This window comes from Leguminivora glycinivorella, chromosome 7 (assembly GCF_023078275.1).
Source record: "Leguminivora glycinivorella isolate SPB_JAAS2020 chromosome 7, LegGlyc_1.1, whole genome shotgun sequence".
NCBI classification, from domain to species: Eukaryota; Metazoa; Arthropoda; class Insecta; order Lepidoptera; family Tortricidae; genus Leguminivora; species Leguminivora glycinivorella.
The window spans coordinates 11,779,845-11,791,958 of NC_062977.1; the positions used below are offsets into that span (position 1 = coordinate 11,779,845).

The window sequence follows — 12,114 nt, forward strand, 5'->3', positions numbered from 1 at the left end:
AATTGCCCCTCAATCGTAATTGACCCTTTGTACCTTACAGGATAGCTAAGCAAGGAAGTTTAAAATTAAATAAAACAGTATTTTCATAAATCATTATACCTACGTTACGTTACCTACAATAAAACTATTAAATTTTTACCTACTTACTATAATACTACTAACTATAATATATTGATAGTAATTGAAAAAAAAACTGGGTTTGATTTCACCTATATCTTTGTGTTTTTAAGCATGCTTCCCGATACATCAAAAGACAGCTGGTACTGCGTACATACTATTAGGAATAATAACTATTGTATTTGGCGTCACAGGACAGTAGTAGTTACCAGGCATCAATCGATGGGGTATCGAGCGAACTCCGTCTTATTTAATGCTGTAACATGATATCTGATATCTGTAGATATACAAATACATACACTGTTTTTAGGGTTCCGTACCAAAAAGGTACAAAAGGAACCCTTATGGGGTACCCCCCTTATGCTATCAGCTTGAAATTTGGAATAGTTATGAATATTGTAAACCTCTACAAATCGAAAGTATAATTTTTATAAATTTATTAATATTAATGGTAGAAAATGGCCTAAATTAAACTGTAAATTTCAAGCTAGTTACTTGAAGTCAAGTGGGGTATCGTTAGAAAGGTGTGTGTGTGGATTGAGTGAGCACCTTCCGAAAATAAAAAAAAATATGCTGATCATTTAGTAAAAGTTCTAAAACAATTGTAAAACGAATCTCTGAATTTGTAAAAAGATAAATCAAAAGATACAGCCATTAACATGTGCTCACTCAGTTCTCACAAACTACCAACGAAAACAGTGAATATATTCATTTAACATATAATATTTATATACTAACATTTAGTAAAAAATAGGCCAACATACCTCTATAAATATTAGATCACCTAGTGACGTATTAAATTTTTTACAAATAGTTTCTTATGCTCACTCAATCCACACACTTTTGAAAAGCCGAATTTTGATGAAAAACATAAGATTTAGACCGCTATTATATGTGTATAGTTTAGTAAAAGTGAAATGGGAATTTGTAAAATACAAAACGAACCACTAACGTGTCAGGTTTTTTTATAATACATTTTTGTAAGTGCTCACTCAGTCCACACGTTTTGAGAAAGTTAAAAATGTAAATATCTTACGATTTGTAGCACCTAAGACACTCTAAAGTACTTCAACATTTAGTAAAAATTTTTACTAAATATCCACCATCTAATATTTTATATTCGTTGTCTGGTTTTAAAGATATTCAGACATAACTTTTCTCATACAAATGTATCAAGTAGGGTGACCACACTATGTCGGCTCCTGATTTTCCCCACCTTCCCATTGTCATATTGAGATTGGGGAGTTTCGTTCGTTCAATTTTGATAATATTAAACTAATACCATATTAAGCATATTTATTTTTATTTTCGGAAGGTGCTCACTCAATCCACACACACACGTTAGAAAGAGCTCAAATTGAACGTAAATAAACTACTTTTTATAATTTTTTTGTTGTGGAAAAAAAAAAGAAATTTTAACGAAAATGTAAAAAAAAATATCGCCCCCCCCCCTCTCCATATCTCCGAAGTTTTCCAACGAAAAATTATGAAAATTTTAGGAAACTTTGATTTAATTTTATAATTACAGGAAAAATAAAATCGTGTTTGTATCTTGGAAACTTTTTTTTTAATTTACAAAAACTCTTTAGATTTTTACTTTCAATTTAACCACCCTTGCCGATATATAATATATATCGTACTTCAAATTTTAAATAAATAAATTTACTTAATATTGGGACTTCAAATTAATACGGGATTTTATGTAAACCGTCTTCTTTTAAATAAAGTAAAAACTGTCAAAATCGGTTAACATTGTAAACAATTATCCCTGAAAAACCAACATACTATACAGGTCGCGCGAATTAATTAGCGAATTCACCGAGAGATGGCGCTATACACAGTAATGTTCTATAGTACCTATACTTCTAGTCTTCTAGTCATTAGTTATATGAAAAACATGGGATTATTTTAACTAGGTGGTTTGAAAGCAGGGACCGGCCCGCTATCCCTTATACGGGGTTTTGTATGGGTATTTCGTTAGGCTTAACTTACCCTACCCTTTTGACGCGATACCCTTTCATTTTGCTTTTAAAGCCCTAACGAAAGCGCTTACCTAAAATAGCCCAATACCCTTTCAAAACCCTTATCATCGGCTCAGCCTAACGCCATAAGGGTAAGCCTTATATTGGGTTTTATTTGCTTTCCCTTATAGCATATCGTGCGAGTTTGAATCCTGTACCTCGCTCATAAAGCACACATTACTCCGAACGAAATAACATACGATCGTTACCTACGGCGGCACTGTGTGTGATATTTGCGCGTTTCTGTTTGATGGAAACGGCTGTAGATAAAATAAGGTTCAATTTTCAATACCAAATACTTATAGTTATGATAGGCTCCTTCTTTGCTCAGGTGTAACACAGGCAAACGCTGCTTTTTAGGGTTCCGTAGTCAACTAGGAACCCTTATAGTTTCGCCATGTCTGTCTGTCCGTCCGTCCGTCCGTCCGCGGATAATCTCAGTAACCGTTAGCACTAGAAAGCTGAAATTTGGTCCCAATATGTATAATCAATCACGCCAACAGAGTGCAAAAATAAAAAATGGAAAAAAATGTTTTATTAGGGTACCCCCCCTACATGTAAAGTCCCCAGCTGATAATATTTTTTATTCCAACCCCAACGTGTGATATATTGTTGGATAGGTATTTACGAATGAATAAAGGGTTTACTAAGATTGCTTTTTGATAATATTAATATTTTCGGAAATAATCGCTCCTAAAGGAAAAAAAAGTGCGTCCCCCCACCCCTCTAACTTTTGAACCACAAGTTTAAAAAATATGAAAAAAATCACAAAAGTAGAACTTTGTAAAGACTTTCTAGGAAAATTGTTTTGAACTTGATAGGTTCAGTAGTTTTTGAGAAAAATATGGAAAACTTCGGAACCCTACACTGAGCGTGGCCCGACACGCTCTTGGCCGGTTTTTTTTATCGGACTTGTCTTGATGAGTACCCGAAGTCTAGCTGATGCTGAACCCTGGCTGCACCTAGGGGAACTCGGGTTTAGTGTAATACAGGCAAACGCTGTTTTCGTCATCGGACTTGTCTTGATGAGTATTCGAGTGAGCAGTACCCGAAGTCCAGCTGATGCTGAACCCTGGCTGTACCTAGGGGAACTCGGGTTTAGTGTAACACAGGCAAACGCTGGTTTCAACATGGGACTTGTCTTGATGAGTACTCGAGTGAGCAGTACCCGAAGTCCAGCTGATGCTAAACCCTGGCTGCACCTAGGGGAACTCGGGTTTAGTGTAACACAGGCAAACGCTGTTTTCGTCATCGGACTTGTCTTGATGAGTACTCGAGTGAGCAGTACCCGAAGTCCAGCTGATGCTGAACCCTGGCTGTACCTAGGGGAACTCGGGTTTAGTGTAACACAGGCAAACGCTGGTTTCGCCATCGGACTTGTCTTGATGAGTACTCGAGTGAGCAGTACCCGAAGTCCAGCTGATGCTGAACCCTGGCTGCACCTAGGCGAACTCGGGTTTAGTGTAACACAGGCAAACGCTGTTTTCGTCATCGGATTTGTCTTGATGAGCACTCGAGTGAGCAGTACCCGAAGTCCAGCTGATGCTGAACCTTGGCTGCACCTAGGGGAACTCGGGTTTAGTGAAACACAGGCAAACGCTGTTTTCGTCATCGGACTTGTCTTGATGAGTACTCGAGTGAGCAGTACCCGAAGTCCAGCTGATGCTGAACCCTGGCTGCATCTAGGGGAACTCGGGTTTAGGGTAACACAGGCAAACGCTGTTTTCGTCATCGGACTTGTCTTGATGAGTACTCGAGTGAGCAGTACCCAAAGTCCAGCTGATGCTGAACCCTGGCTGCACCTATGGGAACTCGGGTTTAGTGTAACACAGGCAAACGCTGTTTTCGTCATCGGACTTTTCTTGATGAGTACTCGAGTGAGCAGTACCCGAAATCCAGTTGATGCTGAACCCTGGCTGCACCTAGGGGAACTCGGGTTTAGTGTAACACAGGCAAACGCTATTTTCGTCATCGGACTTGTCTTGATCAGTACTCGAGTGAGCAATACCCAAAGTCCAGCTAATGCTGAACCCTGGCTGCACCTAGGGGAACTCGGGTTTAGTGTAATACAGGCAAACGCTGTTTTCGTCATCGGACTTGTCTTGATGACTACTCGAGTGAGCAATACCCAAAGTCCAGCTGATGCTGAACCCTGGCTGCACCTAGGGGAACTCGGGTTTAGTGTAACACAGGTAAACGCTGTTTTCGTCATCGGACTTGTCTTGATGAGTACTCGAGTGAGCAGTACCCGAAATCCAGCTGATGCTGAACCCTGGCTGCACCTAGGGGAACTCGGGTTTAGTGTAACCCAGGCAAACGCTGTTTTCGTCATCGGACTTGTCTTCATGAGTACTCGAGCAAGCAGTACCAAAAGTCCAGCTGTTGCTGAACTCTGGCTGCACCTAGGGGAACTCGGGTTTAGTGTAACACAGGCAAACGCTGTTTTCGTCATCGGACTTGTCTTGATGAATACTCGAGTGAGCAGTACCCAAAGTCCAGCTGATGCTGAACCCTGGCTGCACCTATGGGAACTCGGGTTTAGTGTAACACAGGCAAACGCTGTTTTCGTCATCGGACTTTTCTTGATGAGTACTCGAGTGAGCAGTACCCGAAGTCCAGTTGATGCTGAACCCTGGCTGCACCTAGGGGAACTCGGGTTTAGTGTAACACAGGCAAACGCTATTTTCGTCATCGGACTTGTCTTGATCAGTACTCGAATGAGCAATACCCAAAGTCCAGCTAATGCTGAACCCTGGATGCACCTAGGGGAACTCGGGTTTAGTGTAATACAGGCAAACGCTGTTTTCGTCATCGGACTTGTCTTGATGACTACTCAAGTGAGCAATACCCAAAGTCCAGCTGATGCTGAACCCTGGCTGCACCTAGGGGAACTCGGGTTTAGTGTAACACAGGCAAACGCTGTTTTCGTCATCGGACTTGTCTTGATGAGTACTCGAGTGAGCAGTACCCGAAATCCAGCTGATGCTGAACCCTGGCTGCACCTAGGGGAACTCGGGTTTAGTGTAACCCAGGCAAACGCTGTTTTCGTCATCGGACTTGTCTTGATGAGTACTCGAGCAAGCAGTACCAAAAGTCCAGCTGTTGCTGAACTCTGGCTGCACCTAGGGGAACTCGGGTTTAGTGTAACACAGGCAAACGCTGTTTTCGTCATCGGACTTGTCTTGATGAGTACTTGAGTGAGCAGTACCCGAAGTGTAGCTGATGCTGAACTCTGTTTGCACATAGGGGAACTCGGGTTTAGTGTAACACAGGCAAACGCTGTTTTCGTCATTGGACTTGTCTTAATGAGTATTTGGGTGAGCTGTACCTGAGATAGAGCTGATGCTGAAACCTGGCTGTACCTAGGGGAACTCGGGTTTGGTGTAACATAGGCAAACTCTGTTTGCGTCATCGGACTTGTCTTGACGAGGACTTGGGTGCGCAATAGCCAAGACAGCGCTGTAGCTGAGCCCTTGCGGTATCTAGGGCAACTCTGGTTTCGGTGCATTATAATATAGAAATATTTCATGCAATGTCAAGTTAGGCATAAAACATAATATTAACTGAACAAAAATCCTACCAGAAGTGAATATTAACATCAAGTGGTTAGAACAAATTTATTAATTTGCCATACGTAAAACACTTTATTTATGTCTAAAAAAATACGTACGTATATCCATTTGAATATCAAAATTAAGTACAGTCGATTTCACTAATAGTAACACAGGGAATAAAGAGAATACTGGAGTTCCAAGCGTCCATAGACTGCGGTAACTATTTACTATCAGACGGGCTGTATGCTTGATTGCCACCAGAAAAGTATTTCTGTTTCAAACGATCTTCATAGAATTCACAACAATCAACAGAAATAGTTTGACAGATTCTATGGTACTACTCAACTCAACCAAGTACCAGTCATAAAGACGAGTCTAAGATATTTCACACGAAACATACTATGAACAGAAAACAGCGTTTATTTATATTGCACCGAACCTGAGTTCCCCTAGGTACCACCAGGTCTCAGCTACAGCACTGGCTTGGGTACTGCGCACCCAAGTCCTCATAAAGGCAGGGCCTATAACGGAAACCGGGTTTGTCTATGTGGCACCAAACCTAAGTTCCCCTAGGTACAGCCAGAGTTCAATAATCAGCTTTACCAGTACTCATCAAGACAAGTCCGCTGACAAAAACAGCGTTTACCTATGTTGCACGAAACCCGAGTTCCCCTAGGAATAGCCAGGGTTCAGCATCAGCTCTACCTTAGTTACTGCTCACTCAAGTACTCATCAAGACAAATCCGATGACGAAAACAGCGTTTGCCTATGTTGCACGAAACCCGAGTTCCCCTAGGAATAGCCAGGGTTCAGCATCAGCTCTAACCTGGTTACTGCTCACTCAAGTACTCATCAAAACAAGTCCGATGACGAAAACAGCGCTTGCTTATGTTACACCAAATCCGCGTTCCCCTGGGAAAAGCCATGGTTCAGCATCAGCTCTACCTTGGTTACTGCTCACTCAAGTACTCATCAAGACAAGTCCGATGACGAAAACAGCGTTTGCCTGTGTTGCACGAAACCCGAGTTCCCTTAGGAATAGCCAGGGTTCAGCATCAGCTCTACCTTGGTTACTGCTCACTCAAGTACTCATCAAGACAAGTCCGATGACGAAAACAGCGCTTGCCTATGTTACTCCAAACCCGCGTTCCCCTAGGAATAGCCAGGGTTCAGCATCAGCTCTACCTTGGTTACTGCTCACACAAGTACTCACCAAGACAAGTCCGGTGAAGAAAACAGCGCTTGCCTATGTTACTCCAAACCCGCGTTCCCCTGGGAAAAGCCAGGGTTCAGCATCAGCTCTACCTTGGTTACTGCTCACTCAAGTACTCACCAAGACAAGTCCGGTGAAGAAAACAGCGCTTGCCTATGTTACTCCAAACCCGCGTACCCCTGGGAAAAGCCAGGGTTCAGCATCAGCTCTACCTTGGTTACTGCTCACTCAAGTACTCATCAAGACAAGTCCGATGACGAAAACAGCGTTTGCCTATGTTGCACGAAACCCGAGTTCCCTAAGGAGTAGCCAGGGTTCAGCATCAGCTCTACCTTGGTTACTGCTCACACAAGTACTCATCAAGACATGTCCGATGACGAAAACAGCGCTTGCCTATGTTACTCCAAACCCGCGTTCCCCTGGGAAAAGCCAGGGTTCAGCATCAGCTCTACCTTGGTTACTGCTCACTCAAGTACTCATCAATACAAGTCCGATGACGAAAACAGCGTTTGCCCATGTTGCACGAAACCCGAGTTCCCCTAGGAATAGCCAAGGTTCAGCATCAGCTCTACCTTGGTTACTGCTCACTCAAGTACTCATCAAAACAAGTCCGATAACGAAAACAGCGCTTGCCTATGTTAAACCAAACCCGCGTTCCCCTGGAAAAAAGCCAGGTTTCAGCATCAGCTCTATCTTAGGAACTGCTCACCCAATTAACTCATCAAGGCGAGTTGGATGACGAAAACGGCTTGTTTTTATGTTGGCAATAAACGTTTTCAATGTGTAATGTTAATGGTTAATTGTATTGATTTTCGGCCAACACTGTATATTTACATGCATACATACATATTTACATAATTATATTCATACATACATACATACCTACATACATTCATACATACATTCATACGTACGAACATACATACTGATCTATGGGCGACAATGATCATTTACCATCAGGCGATCCATCAGTTCCTTGTCTCCCAGTTCATTAAAAATAATTTCTAGCCGTGTTCTACTTTTATCCAACGAAAACATGTTGCGTTGCAAAATTAAAAATGGGGCGCATAGTGCGGAGTGGCAACAGCGCATTTTCCTTCCTGTTCTTACAATAGCTTAGGTTTGAAAGTTTGTACGGAACCCTCGGTGGGCGAGTCCGACTCGCATTTGGCCGTTTTTTTTTTTTTGTTATTAATTTGACACGTCGTTAGGTCCATTATCAAGAACCACATGGTATAACACTATTAGTTAAATTCGAGATTTTTTTTTATCGTTTTCATACATAATAATTAATTAATAAGTATGAGAGAGCCTTAAGATTAAAGTTTATGTGAAGTATGTGACGGCCCAAATTAATTAAATTGCAATTTAGCTTGGCAACTGTTTGCTTTACTATAAACGCGCCCATCTTAAAAATATTTAAGTAGGCATAGCATAGGTAATTACGCGGCAGAAAGTACATTGTTTACGTATCACATAAAACAACATAGCAGTATTTTAGTTTCATCTGGATGAGCGATAAAGTGATTTATTGATGCCTGTTGCATTCATGACTGATAATATAACTTGTGAATTTGAATAAGACCAAGACAAAGCAATTTATTACCCATGTTTAGTTTCGGTACGGTATACTGTGTAGGTAATATGAACTATGGACATAATGCGTTCGGTTCAGTAATACTTGAAACCTATTGTATGCAGGATATAATATTTAATATTTAAGTATGTAGGATATCAAATTCAGAAGCATAAATTTGGTACTGCTACTCCTAGTAACATAGTTTTGGTAAGATCAGGTAATTTAGTAAATTGCGATCCATAAAATAATATATTTTTGATTGTTAATTTGAACTTAACACAAATTATAGTCAATAAAAAAGTTAAAGAGTAAGTAGCTCTAAGTATCTGATGAGTTGTTTTATGAGCAACATTCCTCGATGGTTTCGTCTAAAAGACACATTTCATTATTGTAATGACGATTAATCCTGTTTAATAATAACATGTGCTGTTTAACTGTTTAATTAATAGGGATATTGGATATAATATAATAAAGATACCTAAATATTACTCTTTTACAGGTGTATTGCCAGGAGTGCAAGCTGGTTGCTGCGAAGAAATAAGTACGTGGCGAAGGTAAGCAATTATGACATGATTAATCTTTAGATTTAAATCTGCATGTTCACTACCCTGTAAGGTACTGTGTGTATAATTGTATATCATCGGTTGAAAACTAAAATTCCGTTTGCGTAAGTAATAGTATGTACTCTGTATTCAAATCTACTGGACTTGGATCCGTCAATCTGGCGAGCGGCGTAATATTAGATACATATATAATTAAATTTCAAGTAGGTAAATAAAGTAGTCAGACAAGCGTTCTATACGCATAGGATATAATTCATATAATCCATAAGTACTAGCATTCGAAGCCAGGACCATAGGCTTCATACGCAGAGGTAAGGTCGCTTTGCTTCGCATTAAACGTACTGGGCATACGGATGATCACATGAATACTTATGTGAAACGAAAGACTACTGAAAGTACTGAAAGAAGAATTGGTAAAAAAAACCTTGGCTAATTTCCAATGAGGTCTGATTTCTCCCTAGGTTTGAGGGATAGATAGTATATAGGAGTTTTCTTAAAAATCGTCATCAATCAATTTTCATTATTATGCTTACACTTGGGCTATTTACGAGGTCAATAATTGTTTGATTAGGAGTATTCTTACGTTCTAATCTAAGTTTAGTGACATAGAGGTCATAGTGCAAAAGAAAATTTAAAGGATGGCATCTTTATATTATGTACGTCCATTTGAACAATGCATTGATATGAAACTTTAATTATTTTTATCATTTTATCAATTACTTTTAAATTTACCTCCGACGTTTTGAGGACAGCGTTGTCGGGGTGGCCTGAGATTTCAATTTGGAACTTTAACTTTATGCAGTTTAATCTCGTTTTAATAATGGAATATGATATGTGTTAATTTAATACAAATACTTGTCTTGTAAATATGATTAATTTTTTCATCAATTTTTTAACATTAACAAGTAAATATAAAACAGAAATAATTATTCTAGAGTCAAATTTGCCCCCCTGTACCATTTACATTTTATAATTGATTAATAATCATATGTATTATGCTTTCACTTCTCGATACATAATTTGAGATTTATTAGTTTATTTAATTAAAAAAAAAATTTAGTTTATGAAAAATTCAGTTAAAAAAAGAACAGATACATGAACATTGAACATATTACCCCATTATAAATATCCATACTAACACAACTAACAATATTATAAATGGGAAAGTGTGTGTATATATTTGTTTGTCCGTCTTTCACGGCAAAACGGAGAGACGAATTGACGTGATTTTGATTTTCAAGTGGGGATAGTTGAAAGGATGGAGTGACATAGGCTACTTTTTGTCTCTTTCTAACCCCCCACTTCCCTAAAATGGAGGGGGGGGGGGGCATTTTTATGGAGCATTCCGCAATTTTCGAATGTAACGCGAGCGAAACCGAGGGCAGAAGCTAGTTATAAATAAAAGATGATGACATTTAATTTAGAATTTAGCTCTATCATATAATAGTATAAAACATGCGCACGGAGCTCCATTCCGCATTTTGCTGGTGCTAACCGAGTAAATTCTAAACCACATTATGTTCATACTTTGTTGAATTATTATTTATTATCGTCACTTTTGTTATTATTCATGCTTCCATTGTTTTCCAAACAGTAGTTGTATGATGTAGGTACTTGATTTTTTAATCTGAATCGGCAAAATTTATCCGTGTTTTTGTTTCTTGTTTATCTTCACAAAATCAGTTTAGTTTACGTCCAGTCCTAATACAAATAATGCAATTAATATTGTAGTTACAAAAACACATGTGCGCTAATCCTTTAATAAACAATAATTATTAATGGATTAGCTTATTCAATTTTTATTATTAAACTTTAATCGATGTTTAAGATCCATCATCAAATAGATTTGCTGGTCTCATTTATTTACAAAGTAATTTATATACATATACAATAACATTAAAAACTCTTTACATAAACTACAAACATACTATGATTATTTAATAGGTATAGTACGGAACGTATCTTTGTATGTAGATACTTAGGTATAATACAAAGTAGATTATACTTATAGTAACGCACTCAAAATGGTTCGACTAAGATAATACAATAAATGACACCGAGTGTAAAGGTACAAATAATGGTCGTTTGATAAGAGCAGTTTTAGATTTATCTAAATATAATTGTCAGGGACACCTTTATGAATTACTTCTGATGTACCTAAATGCACATACTATGTGCTATGATTGATAATGTTAACTGATTGTCGAGGAACCTTAGGTATGTACTTATATCCATTTGTTGACATACTCACGTAGGAGGTCGCACTAAATGAAACAGTTCCGTAGGGAAGTCGGCACTCTTCTAATAACCAATTTACGCCCATCCGTGCATCCCATTCCGATTGATGCAAGAGATCTGACAGAAGGTGCTCCATATTGGTTTGTTCCACACTCGGAGCCTTCGGGGTATGGGGTCACCTGCTCATAGGGGCGCAGGCACCGAGCTGATGCTGCACCTGAAGCGGTAGACACATCTCGCAGTCTGTGTGTATCGCTGAAGCTCTTCACCTTGCGCATTTGTCCAGAGGGCGTCACGATCGGTGTGGGTGCGTTAGCATGGAGAAGCTTTGAACTTTCCTCGTCCGGATCGTCATATTGGTCCACGTTTATTGCCACGCTGGGCACGACGCCTTCCGCTGAAGATTCGGCTTTACTCATACTACCGTTTCACAGTGTCATAACTCTATGATGAATGTGTCGCGTACGTCGCTAGCGACGCGCGACGGCTTAATAATAAACGGACGCAAGCGAACGAGGTCGCTCTTCGCGTGGCGGACACCCGACTGTATCCGTCCGTCAATCGTAGCAATTGGTGAATAACTGCGATTCTGGGTAGTGGGGAGAGCACAGGAAGGGGGGAGGGTAGGGGGCCGCGCCTGCGCTCGGTGCTATGCCGATGACAGTTACGTCACGGCTGCGCCTGCGATCACGTCAGGCAAATCACATTTGATTTCAAGATTAATCAATCTATTTTAAATTGTTGCCGGGCTCTTTTTTAATCTTACTGAGTATACACAAAATATATCTTGGCATTAATTCATATTCCTCTGTTTGGTTCTATTAATAAA

At 39.6% G+C, this 12,114-nt stretch overlaps 1 protein-coding gene across 1 annotated transcript in view; it reads right to left on the reverse strand.

Annotated features, from left to right (window-relative positions):
• LOC125227791 (sodium- and chloride-dependent GABA transporter ine-like) overlaps positions 1-11,865 on the reverse strand; it is a 30,536-nt gene extending 18,671 nt beyond the window's left edge. Inside the window, 2 exon segments of the mRNA XM_048132132.1 lie at positions 11,299-11,335; positions 11,338-11,865. Coding sequence (XP_047988089.1) covers positions 11,299-11,335; positions 11,338-11,704 — 404 coding nt within the window. The 5' untranslated portion in view covers positions 11,705-11,865.
• Between the last annotated feature and the right edge of the window lie 249 nt (positions 11,866-12,114).